Below are 25,960 nucleotides of genomic sequence, written 5' to 3' on the forward strand. Positions count from 1 at the left end.
GGCCATGCCTTCACTCTCTAGTGGCCTGGCAAGAATCTAAGGGGAAACAGGATTTCTCAGGGAGTGGAATGGCAAGGCTATCCACAGTTATCAGCCATTCATTCTTTTTTTTTTTTTTTTTTTTTTTTTTTGAGACGGAGTCTCGCTCTTTCGTCCAGGCTGGACTGCAGTGGCGCTATCTTGGTTCACTGCAAGCTCCGCCTCCTGGGTTCACGCCATTCTCCTGCCTCAGCCTCCCGAGTAGCTGGGACTACAGGCGCCCGCCACCGCGCCCGGCTAATTTTTTTTGTATTTTTTGTAGAGACAGGGTTTCACCGTGTTAGCCAGGATGGTCTCGATCTCCTGACCTCGTGATCCACCCGCCTCGGCCTCCCAAAGTGCTGGAATTACAGGCATGAGCCACCACGCCCAGCCTCATTCTTAAACCCGATGGGGACTTGGTAGAATTTGAAAGCTTTCTTGTGCACTGTTTCATGAGTATGTCCAGGAAGTCCCCAGGCACAGTGGGCCCTCAGAGGACTCTCTACGGAAGCTGTCTTCATAACAGGGGAACCTCAGGGGTGAACCAGAGTTGTCATGGCCTCAGCCCTGCTTGCCCAGCTCTGAGAATGGAGCTGAAGCATGCACACACACAGACACTTGTGCACGTACACCAGACATGTACACACGAAGGAGGGTGTTTTGATAAGAAGTAGGCATCTGAAAAGGGAGTCCTCCATGGGTCTACTTCTGAAAACTCAAAGATGTGGGAAAATATATTGTTAAAAAAAAAAAGCCAAACCCAGCCAGCGTGTCAGAAGTGCTTCTGAGGTGGACCTTGGAAGGATCCTGGGCCAGCTGAGGTCTCCTGAGAGCGTGGGAGGTGACTGAGCTCCGAGGTGCAGGGCTGAGTGATGCTGCCAGCAACTGGGGGGCAGCAGGGCACGCCCGGGGCTGAGAGGTGGTTGGTGGCCGCCAGCCAGATATTTCCTAGTGTCAGGCCAGGGATAGCTACCTGTGGGAAGTGTGTCTAGCCCTCAGGGCCCTTCCATTGGGTTTTGGGGATGGGCCGGGAATTTGGTGGGAGATGAGACTCATTTGGCATCTTGTTTTGGTGGAACAAATGTGTTCTGTAAGTCAGGGGAGCCGTGCATCTTCGGCTGGCAGTTAGTCCCAGGGGCAGAGGCACAGCAGAGCTGTCAGCGTTAGCTTACTCTAGAGAGAGTTAATCTCTTCAAGTGGAAAATTGAGTCACGGAGGAAGCTGATCAGTAACATGAACACACCCTCAGAGGCGGCAGATTTATTGACACATCTATCCAAGTATCAGGTATAAAAGATGCTCATTCTTGCCACAAGGGCTTGAGTTTTAAGTGGGATTTGAATGTGATTCGTGAAGGCTGTTGAATGGCTGGGCTGCTAAAGTCAGACAGTTGCGCAACACAACCAGAAGGCATCTGGATCACCTCTCCTGGGCCTTTGCCTTCTCTTAGGAGGAGTCCATTTGCTTCTCACAGTTGTCTGGAAGGTAGGCAGGGCAGATGAGGTTAATAAGGAAACTGACATGAACTTGCTCCCCTAAATCCTCTCATTTGTAAGTGAAGAAGCTAGAATTAGAACTGGGATTTTGAAGAACTCTGGTTCTGTTTCCTCTACTTGACAGTGTTTGAAATTGCTTTAAAATTTTTTCTGCAAAATAGGCAAATATGGTGTACACCTATTACAATTTTAAGATTATGTGGTTCATCTTATATAATGCTTTTTTCTGTATTATTTTTTTTTTCTTTTTAAGATGGGATTGGCTGGGCAGGGTGGCTCATGCCTGTAATCCCAGCACGTTGGGAGGTTGAGACGGGCAGATCACCTGAGGCCAGGAGTTCGAGGCCAGCTTGGCCAACATGGTGAAACCCATCTCTACTAAAAATACAAAAAAATTAGCCGGTCATGGTGGTGGGCACCTGTAATCCCAGCTACTCAGGAGGCAGAGGCGGGAGATTCTCTTGAACCTGAGAGGCAGAGGTTGCAGTGAGCCGAGATCACTCCAGCCTGGGTGACAAGAGCGAAACTCCATCTCAAAAAAAAAAGGGTCTTGCTCTGTTGCTCAGGCTGGAGTGCAGTGGTGTGATTGTGGCTCACTGCAGCCTCTGCCTCCCTGGGCTCAAGTGATCCTCCCACCTCAACCTCCTGGGTTGCTGAGACTACAGGTGCATGCCACCATACCCAGCTTTTTTTTTTTTTTTTTTTTTTTTCTTTCTGTATTTTGTAGAGATGGAGTTTTGCCATGTTGCCCAGGCTGATCTGGAACTCCTGGGCTCAAGCTGTCCTCTGGCCTCGGCCTCTCAAAGTGTTGAGATTACAGGCATGCAGGCACAAGCCACCACACTCAGCCAGGAATACCTAATTAAACCATTATTTAATTGGGCCCCAGATCTTAAGGAGCTCCTCTGATTGTCAGAATATGGGATTGTTCTCAGAATTGAAACAGTGCTATCAAGGCTGGGCGCGGTGGCTCATGCCTATAATCCCAGCACTTTGGGAGGCCGAGGCTGGTGGATCACTTGAGGTCAGGAGTTTGAGACCAGCCTGACCAACATGGTGAAACCCCTGTCTCTACCAAAAATACAAAAAATTAGTCGGGTGTGGTGGTGGGCGCTTGTAATCCCAGCTACCCAGGAGGCCAAGGCAGAAGATTGCTTGAAGCCCGGGAGGCAGAGGTTGCAGTGAGCCAAGATCGCACCACTGTACTCCAGCCTTGGCAACAGAGCAAGACTCTGTCTTTAAAAAAAAAAAAAAAAAAAAAAAAAAAAGAAACAGTGCTATCAAAATTGCTGATTGGGAGGCCGGTTGCAGTGGCCCATGCCTGTAATCCTAGCACTTCAAGAGGCTGAAGCAGGTGAATTGCTTGAGCTCAGGAGTTTGAGACCAGCCTGGGCAACATGACAAAACCCCATCTCTACAAAAAAAAAAAAACAAAAAAAAAAACCAGGCATGGTGGTGCGCACCTGTAGTCCCAGCTACTTTGTGGGGCTGAGGTGGGAGGAATCGCCTGAGCTCAGGAAGTCCAGGCTGCAGTGAACCAAGACTGTGCCACTGCATTCTAGCCTGGGTGACAAAGTGAGACCCTTTCTCAAAAGAAAAAAAAAATTGCTGATTGGGGATTATTGATTAAATGATTGACATTGGTGTGTGCCATAGAAAATGGATCAATACAATATTTACCTGTTTTTTAAGGATCCTTTGTAGTATAGGTAAACAAACTATTGTTTATAAACTGTCAATAAGTGTAGGCGGTTTCTCGATGCTTTAAGGTTGAGTTTAGCAACAGTATGATTCATAGTTGTTAGTTTTTGTTTAGTGATAGAAGGCAGTTCCTCATTTTGACAGTTGCCTTTTCTTTTTTCCCGAAATCACTAGCTCTCAAGCTTTTAAATCTCCCAAAATGTCCCAAATCCTGGTCCACACCTTTGCCACACCTCTCAAATGAGAATCTCTGGGAGGGCCCCAGGTACTGCGGTGGCACTGACAGCAGTGTGCTGGGAGCTGCTGGTTCCCTGTCAGATGTTTTAAGTCAGATTGGCTAGCATAGTCACAGCTGCTGACAGTGTCTTTATTCATGGATGCCCAGTACAGCAGTTGCTAGTTTCAAATAGCCAACTTCCAGGAGGCATTTAAAAAAAAATTATATGACTAGAAACAGGAGGGAAGGCATGCAGATTTGTCTTCGCATGGGAAAGTAGGCCATATAATTTAAACCTCTCCCTGTATCATATCCTTTTTTACTATCTTCAGAGTCTTTTTCACTACCTGAAATTCTCTTATTTGCTTTGTTTTGTCTCCCTGCACTAAAACGAGCTGTTAGAGCAGGAGCCCCGTTCATGCCCCGTGCTGTATCCCGTGTCCTTAGCACCACACCTGAACCAGGAAAGGTGCTCAGAACATACTTCATGCATGAGTGCCTCACCTGAGGTCAGGAGTTCGAGACTAGCCTTGCCAACACAGTGAAACCCTGTCTCTATTAAAAACACACACACACACACACACACAGCCAGATGTAGTGGTGCACGCCTGTAGTCCCAGCTACCTGGGAGGCTGAGGCAGGAGAATCACTTTAACCCAGGAGGCGGAGGTTGCAGTGAGCCGAGATCGTGCCGTTAGACTCCAGCCTGGGCGACAAGAGTGAAACTCCCTCTCAGAAAAAAAAAAAAGAAAAGAAAAAAGAAAATACATTTGAGGTCAATTCCAGAAATATAGGAATGCCTTATATATTTGTGTGGTTTCTCGATGCTTTAAGGTTGAGTTTAGCAACAGTATGATTCCTGGTTGTTTTTGTTTAGTGATACAAGGCAGTTCCTCATTTTGACAGTTGCCTTTTCTTTTTTCCCTAAATCACTAGCTCTCAAGCTTTTAAATCTCCCAAAATGTCCCAAATCCTGGGCCACACCTCTCCCACACCTCTCAAATGAGAATCTCTGGGAGGGCCCCAGGTGCCGCGGTGGCACTGACAGCAGTGTGCTGGGGGCTGCTGGTTCCCTGTCAGGCTTTAATCAGTTGAAGGGCTCTTCCTCCCCTCTCTCCTCAACTCATGGCCTGTAGCAGTGTCTTTTTACAGAGTTACAGGCAGCTAGGCAAGACTCCAACTTGGAGCAGCTTGGAAATTGATATTACACATCAAATTAGTCTCCTCCTGCTGACTGCTAATGGAAAGCTTAGTCCGGCTTGCGGTGGGATAACCAGAGCGCCTCCCGCGAGTCCACTCTGTGACCTGCTTCTCCAGGTACAGTGAGGGCATGAAGTCATTCATTCTATTTTTTTTTTTTTTTAAACTGGGACAGAGTCTCACCCTGTCACCCAGGCTGGAGTGCAGTGGCCTGATCTTGGCTCACTACAACCTCTGCCTCCCAGGTTCAAGCAATTCTTCTGTCTCAGCCTCCCGAGTAGCTGGGACTACAGGTGTGTGCCACCACGCCCAGCTAATTTTTGTATTTTTAGTAGAGATGGGGTTTCATCATGTTGGCCAGGCTGGTCTTGAACTCCTGACCTCAGGTGATCCACCCACCTCTGCCTCCCTAAGTGCTGGGATTACAGACGTGAGCCACTGCGCCTGGCTCCTGCTAGATTTTTGGTACAAATGTAATGTATGTCCGTTCATGATAGTTGGGAAAATGCAAAAAAATAGAAATAGAAAAAGAAGAAAAAAATCCTTCAATCTTAACTATAATATACAAAGACAACTGTTATTCACATGTTGGTGTATTTATTTTTATTTTTATTTATTTGTTTTGAGACAGTGTCTTGCTGTTGCCCAGGCTGGAGCATTGTGGCACAATCATGGCCCATGCAGCCTCGAACTCCTAGGTTCAAACGATCCTTCTACCTCAGCCTTGCCTAGTAGCTGGAAGTACAGGCACACACCACCACACCCAGCCAAATTTTTAATTTTTAGTAGAGACAAGGTCTTCCTATGTTGGCCAGGCTGGTCTGGAACTCCTGGCCTCAAGCGATCCTCCTGCTGTGGCCTCGCAAAGTGTTGGGGTTACAGGACTGAGCCATCATGCCTGGCCACGTGTTGATGTAGTTCCTTCTGGACTTTTTCCCAAGCATTTTCTTTTTTGCACCGTGAACGCAACTTTGCATTCCTGCTTTCTGTCTTGTGACATTAAAACAGAAGCATTTTCTGTGGTTCCTACACACCCTGTAAACATCTTAACAGTTGTACATAGTATTCCTCTGGGTGAACATCTTAACAGTTGTACATAGTATTCCTCTGGGTGAACATCTTAACAGTTGTACATAGTATTCCTCTGGGTGAACATCTTAACAGTTGTACATAGTATTCCTCTGGGTGAACATCTTAACAGTTGTACATAGTATTCCTCTGGGTGAACATCTTAACAGTTGTACATAGTATTCCTCTGGGTGAACATCTTAACAGTTGTACATAGTATTCCTCTGGGTGAACATCTTAACAGTTGTACATAGTATTCCTCTGGGTGAAGATCCCTAAGTCATCCTTGCCTTGACGTTGGACTGTCAGTCACTCCTCATCTTCACACTGAACAGCCTACAGATTTTAGTTACAGGGCCCTGGCTGCATAGACTGACCACTGGCAGTTGGGATCCACAAAGTTGTGCAGTTTTGTTATAGCCATCTATCTGTGGGCAAAGCATGCAGGTTCTTAATCTGGAGAGGAACTGAAGGCCAGGGCAAGACCCACATCCCCAAAAGTGCTGACAGATCTGAATCATAGATCTGAAAACAAAGCAGATCTAACATTTTATATTATGCAGATAGTATAACAGTATTATGGACATGTCATTCACAACCATGTGACATTTTCAAAACATATTTTCCAAAAAGTTGGTTCGTGTGCTCACTTTATGTGCTCATGTGTGTGAGGGCCAGCCCTAAGCTTTCAGGGGCTTGCAGCTGGTAGCTGAGACCTTGTTTTTGGTGGGCCCCATTTAAGAGAGGCAGACATACCGACACCGTGTGGCGCTGGGTGTGGGGGAAGGTGGTGTTCAGGCAGGCAGTGCAGAGTGGCTGTAAACTATGGAGCTGCTCTAGCCCTTCGCTTGTCATCATCCCAGTTTGCGAGGGAGCATGAGGCCAAGGGCAAGCCACTGGGGGGCCTAAACTAGGAGGGCAGGAGCAGTGACCTTGGTGCACTTGGCCACAGAGGGTGCCTCTCATTTCCATGAGAAATAGGACAATTATGCAGTTTGATTTTTTTGAAAAAATCTAACTATGCATTTTCCATGTTGCTAGATAGTTACTTAGTTTTATTTATTTATCGATTCATTTATGTATTTTGTTTTATTTTGTTTTGGTTTTTTGAGACAGAGTCTCACTCTGTCGCCCAGGCTGGAGTGCAGTGGCACGATCTCAGCTCACTGCAGCCCTGCCTCCTGGGTTCAAGCGATTCTTCTGCCTCAGCCTCCCGAGTAGCTGGGAGTATTTTTAGTAGAGATGGGGTTTCATCATGTTGGCCAGGCTGGTCTTGAACTCCTGACCTCAGGTGTTCCACCCACCTCTGCCTCCCTAAGTGCTGGGATTACAGGCGTGAGCCACCATGCCCAGCCTCGTTTATGTATTTTAAATTTATTTTTATTAATTTATTTTTTTAAGACAGAGTCTTGCTCTGTCGTCCAGGCTGGAGTGCAGTGGCACGATATCTGCTCACTGCAAACTCTGCCCCCCAGGTTCAAGTGATTCTCCTGCCTCAGCCTGCCGAGTAGTTGGGATTATAGGTGTGCGCCACCATGCCCAATTAATTTTTTGTATTTTTAGTAGAGACGGGGTTTCGCCATTTTGGCTAGGCTGGTCTCGAACTCCTGACCTCATGTGATCCTGCCCACCTCAAGGTCAGCTTCCCAAAGTGTTGGGGTTATAGGTGTGAGCCACGGTGCCCGGCCTATTTATGTTTTTTTTAGAGGGGGTCTCGCTATATCACTCAGGCTGGCTGAAGCGGTGTTGTGATTCTACCTCACTGTATCTTCAAACTCCTGGGCACAAGGGATCTTCCCATCTCAGCCTCTTGAGTAGCTTGGGACTACAGACACCTGCTACCGAGCCCAGCAACACTTAGTTTTGAAGGTTAAACCTTTGGCAGCTTACTTAATTTAACTTGGAGAAGTTGTAACTTGTAAAATGGGCGTAACCATAGTGCTTCTCTCCTGGGTTATTGTGTACATTATGTATGCTAATAATGTATGCACTTCACATACTAGCTTGCACACAAGAAATGCTCCAGAAGTGGCCCTGTCACTGTTAATTCTTATGATCAGACTTGTTTCAGATTTTCACCAGTGTAAATAATGCTGTGGTAAACTTCTTTGAACAGAAAGCTTGTTTTTTTCTTTTTTTAAGGATTCTTTGGATTATTTCTTCAATGTGGAATTCCCAGAAGTGAGATTAGTGGGAAAAGTGTATGAACATTCTGTTTCTTGAAGCATGACAAATGTTTTCCAAACAGACTGTTTCCAAACAAATGCTTTCCCCCCAGCAGTGGAGGAGGGTGCTCAGTTGGGAGCCCCTGAGCCCATAGCAGGTGCTATAATTTTGTAGTCGATTATTTCCAATTGAATAGATGAAAATTACTATCAGAATACTAATTTTAAAAATGAGTCCTGTTTATAAGTATTACTTTAAGAAATTGTTGCAGGCATTTAACGTCTTTGAAGTTTATGATTGAATTAAAAAAGAGATAAATGATCATCTTTGTTGAAGTGCCTGCTCACCTCAGATGGCACTGCCTGGGCTTCAGAACCCCTCCTCCCACTCTGGCTTATGCCTGGAGAGCTGGGGGTGGCTCAGGGTGAGGCTGCAGGTCCTCTTTTCCTTACTGCTGGTCCCCAGCCATGGTGAGACCCCTGCCCCAGCACTCTACCTGGAGAATGACAGGCTGTAGCTTTGTTACTTTCACTGTGGACAGAAGCAGCAGGAACCTCAGGGACTCCTGAGGTAAATGAGAGTGAGAAAAAGCTGCTTAGTGTTTTGGCTAAGTCCTTCCTTTCCCACCCAACAAGCTGGTGCTCTTATTGTAGGAGAGAGTTTAATAACAGCCCGAAGAGAATGGCACAACTTGCTTTTTTCTGACTGAGGATGGGATTTGACTCATGCAGACAAATGAATGGACTGCCTTTTGTCTCTGCGTTACCCTCCCCCCTCTTTCACCAGCCCTGCATTGGGGCCTCAACGTGGTCATTGTTGGGGCTCTCTCTTTTTTCACCTGAGATTTCAGCTTCCTTGTCTGTAAACTGAGGCAGCGGTACCAGTGTTGCAGAGGGGTAGTGGAGAAGTTATAGCCATTATTTGTTTTCACCAGAAACTAAACTTGACCATTATCTGATGGGTGTTTGAGCACCTACTTAGTGCCAGAAGCAAAGCTGACGTGGCCCCTGCTTTCCGCCCACTAGGGCAGATGGCTGCCTGGAAGCAGTTGAACGGATTAGAACATGCAGCTACAGGTGATCAGGGCTGCAGCCTAGGTGCCACCTAGCTGCCCCACGGTTCCGTGGTGGGCAGGTCTATGCAAATCTACCCCCAATGTCCGGAGAAGCCGAGGGGCCAAGGAAGGAGGCTGACAAATCCAGTTTCTTAGAAAGAAACAGGGACTTAGGAGCAGAAGCCATGTTTCTCTCAGGAAGTGGTGAGACAAGGTGTCAGATCCCACGCCATTAGCCCCCAGATCCAGGGCTTATATGCCATAGGGAAGGAGTGGTTCAGAAGGAATGTGCAGGATATTTGAAGTATGATAACATTAAGGTAGTTTGACCTAAAGACAGGGTTTAAGGTAAGTATGTGCTCTTACATAAAAACAATAAACTGTAAATCTTTTTTTTTAAGACAGAGTTTCGCTCTTGTCGCCCAGGCTGGAGTGCAATGGTGCAGTCTCGGCTCACTGCAGCCTCCGCCTCCCAGGTTCAGGCGATTCTCCTGCCTCAGCCTCCCAAGTAGCTGGGATTACAGGCGCCCGCCACCACGCCTGGCTAATTTTGTATTTTTAGTAGAGACGGGGTTTTTCCATGTTGGTCAGGCTGGTCTCGAACTCCTGACCTCAGGTGATCCATCTGCCTCGGCCTCCAAAAGTGTTGGGATTACAGGCATGAGCCACCGCACCCGGCAAACTGTCAATCTTGGAGGCCTTCCTGGAACTGGGATTAATCAGAAGCCAGCCTGGTGAATTAGCCTCCAAGATGGAGCTGCTTTGGCCTCCACATCCACTAAGTGCTCTCTGTGCGCCAAGGCCAGCTCCAGGTATCAAGGTGTTAAATAACAAATAAAACGGATGGACCCCCTTCCCTGTGGAGCTCCCAGTCTGATGAGAGACTGGCCTGATAACACAGTCAGGGGAGGCGCAGTGAGAAGATGGCCTTAGAGCTGATACTTAGGGATGAGGATGCGGTTCTCCTTCCCATTTGAGGACCACAAGCAGCATACACAGTGTGAGGGAGCAGCAGGCAAGCAAAGGCTCGAGGCAGGAAGGAGCCTGCATGGCAGGTGCCCAGGGAGGATGGGAAGCGAGCAGGGCCCAGTGTTACTTGGCTAGCTGCTGTGTCACCCCAGTCTCTGCCTCCATGGTCGCATGGCAGTCTCCCCTGGTGTGTCTGTGTTTCTGTCTCTTCTAAGGACACTAGTTCTATTGACTCTAGGGCCCATCTTGCTCCAGTATGACCTCATCTTCACTAATTACATCTTCACTAATTATATCTGCAGCTACCCTGTTTACAAATAAGGTCGTGTTCTTCATCCTACTTTATGGGGGACCCAGTTCTGCCCATAAACCCTGGTCAGAAGAAGGCAGTGTAAGTGCTGAGTCCACACCATGTGGCAGCACGACACACCAGCTGATTCAGGAACCAGGTATCATACATAGGATCCCAATTAAATGTGTCCAGACTCTGGCCACTTCTCATCCCCTTCATAGCTACTTTTCTGGCCCAAGTTCCCTAGACCAGTCAAGTGGCATCACTGCCCCACTTAAGACTCTCCAAAGCACCTCTGAGGGCTTCTGAACCCCCACCACTCTTTGGTCATGTGCCCTTGGGTGCCTCTGCTGACACTAGCCTCAGAGCCTGTCCCCTCCTCTCAGAACAGAAGTGCCCCTGCCCTTTTGCCGGCCCTTTCAGGGCTCTGTGCCATTGCCTCCTGTCAGAGCATAGCTGAGCAAGCTCTCCTCTTCCCCACCCTGCCCTGCCCTGTCCCTCCTTTTGAGATTTGTTTATGGTCTCTCCTTACTAGAACACAAGCTCATGGGAACAGGAACTTTCCTCAGGCCCAGAGGAGGCCGTGCTTGTTGTGGGTATGCGCATGTAACTGACTGAGGGGGCAAAGCCCCTTTAGGGTGCTAGGAGCAAGCGTGGGGCATAGGTCCTGAGTCTTGGCTCTGAGTTCTCATCCTGCCCCTGAGTGGCTGTGAGCCGCAGCCATTTACCCTCTCTGGGCCCTGGTGTCCGCATCAGTGGGAAGGGTTGGTAATGAAGAGCCAGACCTTCAGGGTCAGACTCCACCTGCCCCAGCTGGGTGGCATTGGGACAGTCACTGCACCCCTAGGCCTCAGCCTGGACTGTAAGTGGGGCAGCACCCCCTTATGGATGGAGGGTTCCTCGAGAGACAGTGTTGCACAGGTGGTGGGTGATTTTCACATCGCTTCTTGTTTGTTCCCCACAACAACCGTGGGAGACGGTTTCCCGTCCCCATTCTGCAGATGAGAAAACAGGCACTGAGAAGGTAATCACCTAGGCCAGGGGTCCCCAACCTCTGGGCCACAGACCCAAAGCTTCATCTGTATTTATAGCCGCTCCCCATCACTTGCATTACTGTCTGAGCTCCACCTCCTGTCAAATCAGCAGTGGCATTATATTCTCATAGGAGCGCAAACCCTATTGTAAATTGCACATGTGAGGGATCTAGGTTGTATGCTCCTTATGAGAATCTAGTGCCTGATGGTCGGTCAGTGTTTCCCGTCAACCCCAGATGGAACTGTGTAGTTGCAGGGAAAGAAGCTCAGGGTTCCCACTGATTCTATATTATGGTGAGTTGTAGAATTATTTCATTCTATATTACAATGTAATAATAATAGAAATAAAGTGCACAATAAATGTAATGTGCTTGAATCATCTTGAAACCATCCCCCACCCCACTTCTGGCCGTGGAAAAATTGTCTTCCACTAAACCAGTCTCTGGTGCCAGAAAGGTTGGGGACAGCTGACCTAGGCCAAGGTCACGCATTAAGAAGTGGCAGAGCCCGGATCTGAGCCCAGGCATGGACTCAACAGCCCGTGCTCTCGTCTGCCACACTGGGCTGCCCTCTCAGGCTGATGACACTCGGCCTGGGGTCAGGCCCAGGTGGGAGAAGCACATAGGGCAGGGAGGAAGAGTTCCCTATGGGCGAGTGTCAGAGACGGAAGCGCACTACAGGCATCCACGCACAGAGTGTGCGTTCAGAAGCTTTTCTGGGTGGAAGCACAAGAAAATGTGAACAGCTGTTTACTCTGGGGAGAGCAGTGGGGCAGGATGAGAGGAGTAGCTCTCACTTCCTTTTATGCTGAAATATTTAAGGATAAGTTGTGGGTATCCTCACATTACTCCCCTAAATACTTCTGTAGACATCTCTTCCTGGAGAGTCACACAGCCGCTGTCACACACACAGTCACACACCTCACAAAATGGGAAATTAGCAGCATCATCCCACACTGAGGTCATGGTCACATTTTTCCAGTTGTCTGAAAGTGTCTTGCTGCTGATGAGCCTAACGTGAGTCCACCCCAGGACCCCAGGCTGAGTCTGGCCATCCTGTCCCTGCAGTCTGTGTCATGGCAGCACGTTCTCCATTTCTCCAGGCCAGCCTTCCTTCGGGATGTGTGTCCCTGGCCTGGATCTGTCCGTCTGCTGCCTCTCACCATGCTCAGCCTGGCCCTCACCCTGAGCTTCCCGAGAACCGGAATCACGGCTAGAGTCTGGATTCTGTGCACACCAGCGTTTTGCTGGGACTGTCATGGATGGGGGTATGACGTCACCTGACAGGCAGCCCTCCCACCATTGATAGCGCCAGTGTTGGCCACAGCACAAAATAACTTTGTGGTTTGTCCCTGTGTTGTAAAGTCACATCCACCTTGTGGCTGGACAGTGATCTGGCTGTGGTCATGCTTCATTGCATTTTTCATTATACACCTTTTTGTCTTTTGCATCACATATATATATTCCTGTTAAATATTACCTGGTGTAGGCTGGGTGGGGTGGCTCACGCCTGTAATCCCAGCACTTTGGGAGGCCGAGGCAGGCGGATCACGAGGTTAGGAGTTCAAGACCAGCCTGGCCAACATAGTGAAATCCCATCTTTCCTAAAAATACAAAAATTAACTGGATGTGGCGGTGCGTGCCTGTAGTCCCAGCTACTCAGGAGGCTGAGGCAGGAGAATAACTTGAACTCGGGAGGTGGAGGTTGAAGTGAGCCGAGACCACTCCATTGCACTCCAGTCTAGGTGACAGAGTGAGACTCCGTCTCAATAAATAAATAAATAAATAAATAAATAAATAAATAAATAACCTGGTGTAATCTGAACTGAACTTTTTAATAATTTGCCTCGTTAGACTAAAAGCAGCCTTCCCAGCATCTCCCTGCGAGGAGGTAAAGTAAGGGCCTTGGAGGCTCTCCTGTGTTGAGAAGTGGCGGGAATGCCCTCAGTAGCCAAGGTCATTGCTGATTCAGGAAGTGGCCCCTGGAACCACAGGATGATGTCACCACCTTGAGGAAGCGTTTCGCTGCTGTTCAGTAACAAGGAAGGAACTTAGCTTGAACTAGAGAACTGGCCACTGGACAGTGGACGCTGACCCTGTGCTCAGCGCTGGCTCCCTAGCCCCTCCCTCGAAGTAGGCCAGCCCAGCAGAAAGCAGCCCCAGGCCTGTTCCTCGGAGGCCTGGGAAGGGCCATGCTTTCTGTGTGTGACGTGGAGGGTGGAGTGCCTGACGGAGCTTAGCCCTCAGGTGGTCTGGTCCCCATGGATGGAGGATAGAGCACCAGCTCAGGACAGGGCTGGAATCCACAGGGAAGAGCCACCTGCATCCCAGCACTCCTGACCCCTTGGTAGGTCAGTTGCTTACCTCCTCCCACAGGCCCCACTGTCTTCATTTCACTGATGTGAGAGCAGAAGCTCAAAGAGGTCAGGCTATCACATGGACTCACACTGCTCGTCAGCGGTGGGGACAAGATTTGCCCGTCCAGTGCTCTTTCGACTATTTGGTCTTCCCTTGGCTGACATGCACAGGGTGTGAGAGGTGGTAGCAGTGCTTGGGCCCACATGGGGTCTTCTCACGCGCCCAAGGCCTGGCAACTTTTCATTTTTTCTGAGTTGTCAGACATGCCTGTGTACCCAGCATTGCCACACCAGGCCCGGGGACATACGAAAACCAGGACCTCACCCTGCCTTCCCCACAGGGTCTGTGACGCTCACGTACCTGTGCAGTCACGCTGCCCACCGCACAGAGCCGTTTGATGGTAGAATCCTGTCCCATGTGCTGTAAAATGTAAAAATAGACTTGTGTGGTGTTGTTTTGTTTTGTTTTGTTTTTTTGAGACAGTCTTGCTCTGTTGCCCAGGCTGGAGTGCAGTGGTGTGATCTTGGCTCGCTGCAACCTCCACCTGCTTAGTTCAAGTGATTTTCATGCCTCAGCCTCCTGGGTAGCTGGGACTACAGGCATGTGCCACCACACCTGGCTAAATTTTGTATGTTTAGTAGAGACAGGGTTTTGCCCTGGTTGGCCAGGCTGATCTCAAACTCCTGACCTCAAGTGATCCGCCCACTTCGGTCTCCCAAAGTGCTGTGACATCATTACAGGCATGAGCCACCATGCCTAGCCTACATTTGTGTTTTTTGTACCTGCCACTTTCTTTTTGACCTATCCATGCAGATTAGAGGAGGCTTTTTAATCAGCACTATGTGACTGGAAGATGCTGCTTCCGTACTTTCTAGGAAAATTGCAAAATGTAGCTGATAAGAATCAATTTCCTGTTTTTCTACCAACTTGATTGCCTTCTTTCACAGTTACCTGAAAGTGGCCCACTGAAGCATCTTTATTAGAAAATCTTTCACCCTTTGTTTTAGGAGCATATTTGGGAAAGGGTGTCTCTCCCCCAGCACAGAGTACAGGCACCCAGGCTCTGCCGGGCAGTCCCTGGAGCAGACAGGGTAGACTCAAGTGGGAGAGACCCTTGTCTGCCTGAGTTGGGAGAGTTTTCTTGGTCTTCTTTTTAGATTGTATTTTGAGGGAAATGTTGGGCTTTTCTAGCCTTCCTACTCAGCCTCTCCCCCTTAGGCTTTTTCTCAGCTGGTGTGACAGACTGGAAAGGACAGAAATAAGGCCTACCTGTGGTTACAGTTCTTGGCCACAGCAAATGAAGACTTGGAGCTCTTCCAGTGGGGTTCATAATGCAAAAGGCCGCCTTCCTGGGAGAAGGTCTGTGCATTTGATGCGACTTTAGTGATGAGCTTAAACTAACAATTCCCGTTCTTCCCTCCAGTGAGTGTCTGAGAAAGCAACCTGCAACAATGAGAGAGTGGCACATCCCCCAGCGCTTGCTTTTTCCCTTGGTCCCTGTGAGCTCTGAACCTTCAGATCCTCAGAGTAGAGCCAAGGCTAGGCTCAGGTGGTCAGAAGGGCCCATTCAGGCCTGTCTCACAACGACATCTGTGTTCACTGTCATGTGCATGGGCACAAGAGGCCCTTTGTGGAGCTGAGTTGCTGTCACCAAGGCAAGAATATCTCTGCTGGAATCCTCCCTCGAAGCTCAGACCCGTTGTGTGTAGCTCAGCTGATGTTCAATGGTTGGTGGCCAAGAATTCTGCCATCTGCAGAACTGAAAGCTGTACATCCGTTTATGAAAACCACCACATTCAGGGGAATACCCTTTGTCTTTAATTTCCACATTGATGTGGTGAGCTATGATGTGGTGAGCCAGTATGTGCCAGCTGTGCGTTATTCTAGCAGTGTCAGTTATGGTAGACATAAACGTGTACATTTGCATTTGAAGCTATTCTGGCCTTGCAGATGTGCTGGAAAGCTCAGAGGACAAAGGATGCCTCACTTCTCCAGCAGGTCCAGTTCAGAGCCCCGTGCCCACTCTCCCCCTCCAACCTGGCTGTATCAGGCACTGTAGCTGTGCAACCCAGTACCAGCTTCCCTGCCAGGATGGGGCTTGTTTTCCAGAGCACTTTTTTGGGGTGGGGTGGGATATGAGCCTTCTACTTGATTCATTTGTGGTTTCCATTTGGTAGTAAATGAAAGATGTCGTAAGTGCAATATTTGCTTTATAGGAAGGGTTTTGTGAACCAAGCCTCAGAGATTCCTTATCAGGAAAGAGGCTGGGAACAGGTGGCTGGAGTGGTTAATGATTTGGATGCGAGTGTCCTGTTCAGTTGAGAAGAGTCCCCAGCAACTGTCTGGCTTCCTTTATTCTGTTCCATGTGGGTGGTGACATCTTTTTGAACATAGGAAAGCCCAAACTTGAGAGTTCTGATTGGCATAGGTGAAGTTTAGAAACAAAACGAACAAAAAAATATACTTTTTGTTTTGGTGTATTATTAAGAAATCAAGTTGTTAAGGTGAATTGAGGACTTTTCTTTACCCTCCTCTAGCTTTATTTCTGAAGAGATACTTTGGGAAATATAATTGGGTGATAACACTAGGATGGGATTTGACTTGATTTTATTTAGAAACATACATTTATGTTTTTATAGCTGCAACTTTCTTTTTTTTTGGAGATGGAGTCTTGCTCTGTCACCCAGGCTGGAGTGCAGTGGCGCGATCTCAGCTCACTGCAAGCTCTGCCTCTTGGGTTCATGCCATTTTCCTGCCTCAGCCTCCCGAGTAGCTGGGACTATGGGCGCCCACCACCATGCCCGGCTAATTTATTTTGTATTTTTAGTAGAGATGAGGTTTCATCATGTTAGCTAGGATGGTCTCGATCTCTTGACCTCGTGATCTGCCTGCCTCGCCGTCCCAAAGTGCTGGGATGACAGCCATGAGCCACCGCGCCTGGCCTGTTCCAAAGTAAATTTATTGCTGTATGTTTTGTGTGTTTTTAAGAATTTCATGACAAGGTGATGCCTCTGCTTGGCAACCTCACATGGTAGAGAAGTTCCCAGTCTCCTGCCCGGCCCCACCTCAGCCCTCTGCCCAGAAGCAGCCTCTTTCTACCTCCCCTGGTTCTTCTGTGGATCACGTCTGTGGCCTGAATTGCATTTAGGCCTCTTCCCCTATTTTATTCACCACAGCCGTGGCCCAGCCATCTGAAAGCCTCCTTTGTCAGGAATTATTCCCAACCTTTTAGTTTCTCTCAAAGAGGAAAACCCTAAGAAGCAAATTTAGATTGGAAAGTAAGGCAGAAGCAACACCTAGGTGAGTGAATCCTGCTAGTTAGGTTTCCTAAAATAGATGTAATGAAAGAAGGAAGTAAACTAATACACAATTAGAACATTTATTTATTTTTTGAGATGCAGTCTTGCTCTTTTGCCCAGGCTGGAGTGCAGTAGCTTGATCTTGGCTCACTGCAACCTCTGTCTTCTTTGTTCAAGCAATTCTTCTGCCTCAGCCTCCCAAGTAGTTGGGATTACTGGCGCCCGCCACCATACCCAGCTAATTTTTGTGTTTTTAGTAGAGACCGGGTTTTACCATTTTGGCCAGGCTTGTCTAGAACTCCTGGCCTCAGGTGATCCATCTGCCTCAGCCTCCCAAAGTGCTAGGATTACAGGCGTAAGCCACCATGCCTGGCACAATTAGAACATTTTAAAATGACCCGTTAACCATGAAATTGAATTCTGTAGTTGTCCATCTGTCCATCTGTCGACCTGTGCATGTACCTGTCTGTGCATGCATGTAAGCCTCCACCCAACAGGTGTTTGTCAGCCAGGGGTGAGTGCTATAAGGGAGAGATGCAAAGGTGCAGAGTCTGACACAGCATCAGGATGGAGGGGAAGGACCCGGTCAGGGAAGCTGAGCTCTGAATACGAAAGAGGAGGTGGGTGCGCTGAGGGAACAGCCTGCACGGAGACCGAGGAGGAGGACAGGGCAAGGAACCATCTAAAGCAGTAGCTCCAAATCTCTCAGAGGGCAGGTCTTGCTCTGAGAGTTTTAGAGAAGCTATGGACCCTTCCTGAAATGGGGGCAGAGGTGGGCACATACTTCTAAAACTCTACAATAATTTCTGGAGGCATTTAGATTCCCTGATCATGAAACATCCTGATGGCTGTGTAAGCCCCAGCACCCAGCACCATGGTTTATGGTGTGAATGTCAAGACTCCAGCGGGGTTTGTTACATCAGCTAGGACTTCACATCTCATTCATTCAATAAAAACTGTCTTTCCAGGAGCTGCTTAGAAGTAATTAAACTAGCTAAGTACACAGCAAAAGTGTCTGCATGTGTGTCTGCATTTTTATCTGCATTTCTTTCTAATCAGTGTACAAAGCTGCTTACAAAACGAAAATGTTTGGGGTCACTGCAGAAATGCGCGGGCTTCATTTTCCATGATCTCGTAGTAACACTACGAGAGACAAAGGTCAACTCTTTTTTTTTTTTGAGACGGAGTCTCGCTCTGTCACTAGGCTGGAGTGCAGTGGCGAGATCTTGGCTCACTGCAACCTCTGTATCCCGGGTCTCTAAGCGATTCTCCTGCTAGCTGGGATTATAGGCACATGCCGCCACGCCCAGCTAATTTTTGTATTTTTAGTAGAGATGGCGTTTCACCATGTTGGCCAGGATGGTCTCGATCTCCTGACCTTGTGATCCGCCCGCCTCGGCCTCCCAAAGTGCGAGGATTATAGGCGTGAGCCACCGCGCCTGGCCTCAAAAGTCAACTCTTGAATGTTGGTGTGCCTGGAGTGGAGTCTTTGGTCTCCAGATGCCCTCCACCTGTTTGAAGGATGCTCTTTGGTCCATCTGTTCAAGAGCTATACTTTGGGTCTTTGAGTTAGGTCCTTTTTTGGAGCACTGCAGATCTGCCGTGAAGACTGAGGTTCTGATCCTTGTGAGGCCTGATGGCTGGGGCTTGCATACCCAAAGGCATCTTCTCTTGGTCGGTACCAGGGGACTTCTGTAGTTGGGAAGCTATGTTTGACTGTCACTTGATTTTAACATTCAAATATTTGTAAGCCTTTCCTTTCCTCTGCATTGTTGGGCTACTGCTGGACCTTGTGGGTTTGAGATGGGAATGGAATGTGGTCTGCCCAGGAAACTGCTGTGCAGGAGGTGTATCAGCCTTGTCTTTTGCATATGATGACTTGGTCTTCCCCAACAGCCACCTCCCCGCGAGTGTCCTCCGAGCTGGAGCAAGCCCGGCCCCAGACTAGTGGAGAAGAGGAGCTTCAGCTGCAGCTGGCACTTGCCATGAGCAGAGAAGTGGCTGAGCAGGTCAGTGCCCCAGGCAGGGTCTGCACTGCATTGACTGCCCATGCTCGGGGTGGAGTGTGGCTCACTGGGAAGATGATGGCGGACACAGCCCTGTCTTCAAAACATTTCAGATATGCTTGCTGAGATGGCATTTCATGCTGCCGTAAGTGTGTATTCTTGTCACCCAGTGTCCCTCCCAGTGAGGGAGGGATCCCATGCAAAGTTACATTTAGGAAAGATTTTCTAGGAAGTCGTTGCCAAGGAAAGAAACCAGTTAAAAATGCTTCCCAGAAACACTTGTGCAGACACGTGTCTGGGCTTCCCCTGAGTGAGCTGAGCCTGCACAGGCTCCTTGAAGAGTGGCATGCAGGGTGGGCGCAGGGATGCAGGCATGAGGGGCAGGAGCCAGCCCAGCCCCCGCCAAGCACTTTGACCTGTAGCAAGAGATTTGCAAAAAACAAAGGCTGGGAAAAAATGCTCCCGAAATGAGAGTGTGCTTGTGTTTTGATGATGAAAGTATGTATAGTTTTAATTTTTTTCAATTCCCATTTTTCTTTTCTTTTCTTGTCTTTTCTCTTTTCTTTTCTTTCTCTCTCTCTCTTTCTTTCTTTTTTTGATTCAGAGTCTCGCTCTGTCACCCAGGCTGGAGTGCAGTGGTACAATCTTGGCTCACTGAGACCTCCGCGTCCTGGGTTCAAGTGATTCTCGTGCTTCAGCGTCCCGAGTAGCTGGGATTTCGGGCACGTGCCTCCATGCCCGGCTAATTTTTGTATTTTTGGTAGAGACAGGGTTTCACCATGTTGGTCAGGCTGGTCTCGAACTTCTGACTTCAAGTGATCTGTCTACCTGGGCCTCCCAAAATGCTGAGAGTACAGTCGTGGGCCACCGCGCCTGGCCCCCATTTTTCTTTAGTAAGCATGCATTACTTGACAACAGGGAGAAGGGAAAGGAGCAATTAGAGTGGCCTTACAAATTGTCAAGCCTTTGGTTGCAGTTATCAGGGCTGTCTCCAATGACCTTTGGTTAAAAAAAGTAGATGGGACCAGGGGTAGCACAGGGATTCTCTCCTCTATTAGAAGTTGGTGTTCAGAAGGGAATACTAGGGATAGTTAGATTTGAGTACTGACAAGTTCATCCCGGCATTGTTTGTGTGTCTACAACTGGCAACATTCTAAAGTTCAGTAACAGTGGGCAATCTCAGTTGTGGCCTCTCTGTCCCTGCAGTGGGAAACAGGCCACCAGTAACTGCCCATGTGGATGCATGTGGCTCCATGGCCAGCAGCCCAGGAAGAAGGTGCATGGTAGCATCCACTGAGAAACATAGGGACAGACGGACGGTTTGAGCCCATTTTAGTTAATATTTATAATAAAATATAAGGGAGCAAGTTCAAACTCCCGTGCTGATCAGTAGTGGGATTGTCCCTGTGAATAGCTACTGTGTGCCAGCCTGGGTAATACCATGAGACCCTGTCTCTTAAAAACAAGAAAAGAAAAAATACAAGGAATATATTATTTATATTTAATTATTATATAAACGCTTAGGACAGCCCTGTCTTTTGCATATGGTGACTTTGCCTTAAATAAAGATAGTGAATCATTTCTGTTAGGAATCATAGAAATATGCAGCCATTTTCCGGAAGCATACACAGTGGAGGTGGAATGATACGTGATTTTTATCTTCTTTCTAATTCCTTTTTGGGTTGTCAGATTTGTGTTTTATAAGGACACACATTGCTTCTATAAGTAGAAAGAATTTATAAAGCCAGTTTCATTTTGAGAAAAAAATATTTTAAATTAAGCATTCCCTTTCCCCAGTGTGGTGGTACCTGAGCCATAGTCTCCCTGGTGTGACCCCAAGGGGGTCGAAGTCACAGGAGTCGCAGTGAGGGAGGGGCCTTTTGGGTACACACACATTTGGGATTTAAAAGTAATTGTGTTTTACGAGTAGTTTTGAAATCTTCCTTTGAAATACTGCATCATACAATGTGCAATTCCTGTTTCTGGCCAGTGTGGCTTTGTTCTGTACAGTGATGTTATTACAATTACCAGTTCGCATTGTCCCTCTACAGGAAGAACGCCTCAGGCGGGGTGATGACCTCAGATTACAGATGGCCCTGGAAGAAAGCCGAAGGGACACAGTTAAAATTCCAAAAAAGAAAGAGGTAAGAGCTTGCTGGGAGGGTAGATGTTTCACCCTGTCCTGTAGTTGTTATCCTCCACCCAACTTGCCTGGATGGCATGTTGCACAGTGAGTTCTCCAACCTCAGCAAATAACCTTCATGCCTGTAGTGAGCGAGAGCCAGGTGAGCAGGCGACTGAAAACACACCTGAACTAACCAGGAGACACTTAATGTCCCAGTGCCTCAGTCTGCTCGTTTGTAAAATGGAGGTGATGATAGCGCCTGCCTCCTGCGGCTGTGGCTACGGCAGCTGTCAAGTGAGCTACATGCCAGGGGCTGCAGAACACTTTCCTGCGGTAGGGTGTGCCCCTAGTAGTGCTGGTTGCCTCGTCAGCTCTGTGCCAGGCTTCCTGCTTTGATGTAGAGATGACCGGGACATGGCTGGGCTCTTGACAAGCTCATCATCATCCAGTCAAGACCCAGACCCCTCCTCACACCACAGGCCCCGGGGCTCCATTGGCCTCCTCTGTTACAGTGCTACTGAGGCCGGTGGAGCCCCTGGCTCCTGACTGGTTGATGTTGATGATCCCTGATGACACTTGGGGTGGTCTTGAGAGTGGGGAGCATGCAGGCGACCCCAGGAGGAGGGCCCTCAGGCTGGCCCTGGATAGTGGCTGGCAGGTGGGAGGGATGGCGTTCTGGAGGAGGTCCACAGCCCAGGCAGAAGCCAGTGTTAGCCTGGAAAAGTCTGTGGAGCCCTGAGGTCTGTGAAGTCTGGTGGGGGGGTTTTGCAAACAGTAAATAGCTTGTTGTGACTGGAGAGCTGGCTGGACAGGGAGGGAGATGGGACGGCTCAGTTTCCAAGTTCTTCTCAGCCCCTCCTAGAGGGCTTCACTGGAGGAAGAGGACAGGTGGGTGATATTTATGGCTAGTTCATGGGTATTTGCTGTAACTGTAGCATAGTAAAACCTGTCCCCTTCTCTTTGTCTTAAAAGCACGGCTCTCTCCCACAGCAGACTACGCTGTTGGATTTAATGGATGCTCTTCCCAGCTCGGGCCCTGTGGCCCAGAAAGCGGAGCCCTGGGGCCCGTCAGCCTCCACTAACCAGACCAACCCCTGGGGCGGGCCAGCGGCTCCTGCGAGTACTTCAGACCCCTGGCCATCATTTGGTAAAGACCCCATTACTGGTCTCCTGTGCTTGCCTGCTGGATGGGTGAGGGGCAGGGCAGTGCTTCTTGCTGTCTCTCACCCACTTGGGTCTGGTCGATTGTGGTGGGTGTCCAGGCTCCTCCACCCCTCAGCGGTGATATCCAACTGGCCCTTGCCCTCCTCCTTGAGGATGGTGGCATGGTGTTCCCTCTTTGTTTTGAGTGGTTTTCTGCTTTGGGAGAAGGAAAGTCGACTTCCCCTCAACCTCCCATTTGCATCAGAAATGCCTTGTGCCTTCTCTGGGACATGTTTCAACTCTCGCAGCCTCAGCATTACACCCAGCGCCCCAGCTGAAGGAACCAAAATACACAGCATGGAACATCCAAATCAAGCTGCTGTAATTAGCTGGAAATTATGATGTGCTTACCATCACGTCTGATGAAAAGGGGATACATTTGCTATAATTCTGCTTGTTACTTAAAGCAATAGAAAATCCATTTAATAGGCTAAATGAATATTTTAAAGTTTTGCTTAACGTGAGATGTAAGAGGAATTGTGGTGGGAAGTTCAAATTGTGAGCATGACACAACTGGTTTGATCTGGGTGATGATCTTGGGCCCACGAGTTTCTTAATCACTGGGCAGGAGCATGGCCCAGCAGGCTTTATGAAGGCTTCCTGGCCTGTTGCCCTGGGAGGCCCCTCCTGGTGTGCTAAACCCTACTGGGCATGACTGACCTGTGGGCTTTCTGTTTGGGAACTTTGTATATTTTGTGGCATCTTGCCTGTATCTCCTGGAGTCTCTGTTTCTCTCGGGAACTGTCTGTTGTGTTCAACTCGGTTCCCTGGGTGTTTGCTAAAATGTACCAAGTGACAGGCTGTGTTCTGCTGTGCATGACCCCTGAGACAACAGGTGATTATTGTCCCTGTTGTCTGTTGTCAAGGCCCTGCTCAGGAGCGGGCAGGACAGGAACACAGCATAATAGCAGTACTGTGTAGTCCAGGACTCGATGGAGGTTATTTGAGAGCATCCTGGAATGAGATGAGACTCAGTACAGGAGTCCAGGGAGTGTGAGGCAAGCATTTTGGAGGAAGGCTACTTCCGTTGAGTCCCCAGGGAAGAGAACAGGTGTCCAGGCACCAAGAGGCAGGGAGTTCCCTGCAGAAGACTCAGCGTGTGAGAAGCAGAGGGGTACGGAGTGGTGGAGTGGGTGCAGATGCAACCAGCTGGTGTGAACCGGGAAGCAGGGAAGAAGGGCCCTGATCACTCGGGGCCTGCACTCAGCCTTACCAAGTGCTTGGACTTGGGTCCAGAAGACACTGTCAGCCCGAGATGCCCTTTAGCATCTGGTGAGTTCCGATAGCTTGATGGTGGCCTCTGCAACCCAGGCAGGGCCTCATACCCCGTTTGGCAGGAGCCCTCTGGGCCTTGGGAAAAGCCCCAGGCAAAATTGCCCACAGCTTTCATTGACTGAAGGCCAGTTCCAGGGCTGCTCAAGAGGTTGGTTCACAAGGTTTGTCACCTGTGTGCTGTACCCCCAGGGAGCCTGTGGTATGGTTTTACTCACCACACATGGGGACTGTGGTGCCCCAGGGCTGGCAGACCCTTTTAGACAGTGGCTTTGGCTTTATTTTTAAATCTGAAGAATGATTAGTCTGTAAAGTGATGGCTACCGGAAGTTATGGTTAGGATGTTTTCAGGAAAGACTGTTCATTAAACTGTTGGATAGTTGTCTTAGTGCCCTGTAAAGAAAGTGGTCACACCAGGAGCCAGGTGGGTTTAATAGAGTTAAATTCTGGGGAGGGGTTTGGGGATCAGAGTGGTGGGAAGGAGACTTAGTTTTAACACTTTACCTTTTTATATTGTTTGACTTGTTTACCAGGGGTAAGTTTTTCCCAGTCAGGAGAGACAAAAATCTCAAAATATCTTTAAATGACCAAGTTATGCCCAGCCCCTCCTTTGGCTGGTGGACAGGGCTGTGCCCTGGACCCAGTATCCTGGGCTGAGCCAAGGACCTGACCTGACCCTCTAGGAACACAGCATAATAGCGATACTGTGTTGAGAGCACCCTGGGGTGAGACTCGGTACAGGAGTCCAGAGGGTGTGAGCGGAGGAGTCTCCCCTGATGAATGGGGGTAGCTTGGTGGGCTTGATGGGCTGCTGCTTCACCTAGGAATGCTGCCCACATGAATCTGCCCTCCCAAATTTTAAGAACTTGAGATAAAATACACCATTTCAACTTTTTTTTTTTTTTTTTTTTTTTTGAGACAAGTCTCACTGTCGCCCAGGCTGGAGTGCAGTGGCACCATCTTAGCTCATCTTCGCCTCCCAGGTTCAAGCAATTCTCCTGCCTCATCCTCCTGAGTAGCTGGGATTACAGGCACACGCCACCACACCCAACTAGTTATTTATTTTTAGTAGAGACGGGGTTTCACCATGTTGGCTGGGCTGGTCTCAAACTCCTGACCTTGAGTGATCCGCTCGCCTCGGCCTCCCAAAGTGCTGGGATTACAGGCATGAGGCACCATTCCTGGCCCATTTCAACCATTTTAAAGTGGACACTTGACTGGTTTTCAGCACATTCACAATGTTGTGCAGCCACCATCAGATATCTAATTCCAGAACATTTCCATCACTCCAGAAAGAAACCGCATACCCAGCCCCTGGCAACCACTGATGTGCCTTCTATCTCCAGGGATTCGCCTCTCTGGACATTTCGTAGAAACGGAGTCATGCACTGTGTGGACTTTTGTGCCTGGCTTATTTTGTTTAGCATCATGTTTTCAAGGTTCATCGATGTTATAGCTTGTGTCAGTCCTTCATGACTTTCTGTGGATGAATAATATTCCATTGCATGGATATACAACACTTTGTTTAACCATTCAGCAATTGTTGGATATTTGGGCTGTTTCCACATTTTGGCTGTTATGAATCCAGTTTTTTAAAGAGAAGACAGAAACCTGGATTTTTGAAATCTATTTAGTGTTTAAATGTTGGCTGTGAATTTTAAAAATTAAGAATATGGTTTGAGCTAATTAAAAGCTATCTGAGGATGGGCACATGTGGCTTGTTGACTGCCAGTTGGCCATCTCTTGCCACTTGCCCAACCTAGGATCTTCTTGGTTCTGATGCACTTGGCATTATTACCAGTGACTTGGGGAGGAGATAGGCCACCAAAGCCCAGCGACATTGTTAGTAGGTTTGGGACAGGCTCAGTGCTTATGGCACCATGTCCTATACTTGTCACACCATCCTGGACTGCTGCGAGGCCCTTCTGTGGCCCTGGCATGTCCTGGAAAAGTCACCACAAATTCCAATATGGAGAGATAGCCACTGTTAAAATGTTAGCTTGTCTGCTTCCTGTCTTTTTTCTGGGCATTATGTTTTTACTTAGTTGAAGCTATATTGTATATATAATTACGTGTGTGTGTATGTGTGTATTTCAATTTGTAGTGTCATGAGCATTTCTAGGCATCATTAGAAATTCTAAACAATACCACGCTGTACCATCATTTACTAAGCAGCCTAGTGATGTTCATAGGGGTGTTTTTGCAGTTCTAGCACTCTGCTTTCAATAGAAAAATACATTAAAATCACAGTGATTTCTTTTAATTCTGAGATTCTTTTCTCAGTGGTGGTGCTGACCAGCTCTGCAGGAGAATGGCCCTCTGCTAGCTCCTGCATTCACTGAAGTGTGTTAGCACACCCTGTGCTTCCACATTCCATCAGCATAGCCTCAGAGCAGGAGTGTGGTATTGGATTTATTGTTTAGCATCTAGTTAAATCCAATAGTGCACATTTTCAGGGTCACCCCTCCATCCTGAGATGC

At 48.4% G+C, this 25,960-nt stretch overlaps 1 protein-coding gene across 13 annotated transcripts in view; it reads left to right on the plus strand.

The window, feature by feature from the left end:
* EPN2 (epsin 2) overlaps positions 1 to 25,960 on the plus strand; it is a 99,447-nt gene that overhangs the window by 53,853 nt on the left and 19,634 nt on the right. For all 13 annotated transcript variants that reach the window (XM_024241482.3, XM_054535118.2, XM_063717839.1 and 10 more), the window contains 3 exons: positions 18,771 to 18,883; positions 20,932 to 21,024; positions 21,978 to 22,152. In XM_024241482.3, coding sequence (XP_024097250.1) covers positions 18,771 to 18,883; positions 20,932 to 21,024; positions 21,978 to 22,152 — 381 coding nt within the window. The remainder of the gene's footprint in view (positions 1 to 18,770; positions 18,884 to 20,931; positions 21,025 to 21,977; positions 22,153 to 25,960) is intronic.

The sequence above is a fragment of the Pongo abelii genome, chromosome 19 (genome assembly GCF_028885655.2).
Source record: "Pongo abelii isolate AG06213 chromosome 19, NHGRI_mPonAbe1-v2.0_pri, whole genome shotgun sequence".
Taxonomy (NCBI): Eukaryota; Metazoa; Chordata; class Mammalia; order Primates; family Hominidae; genus Pongo; species Pongo abelii.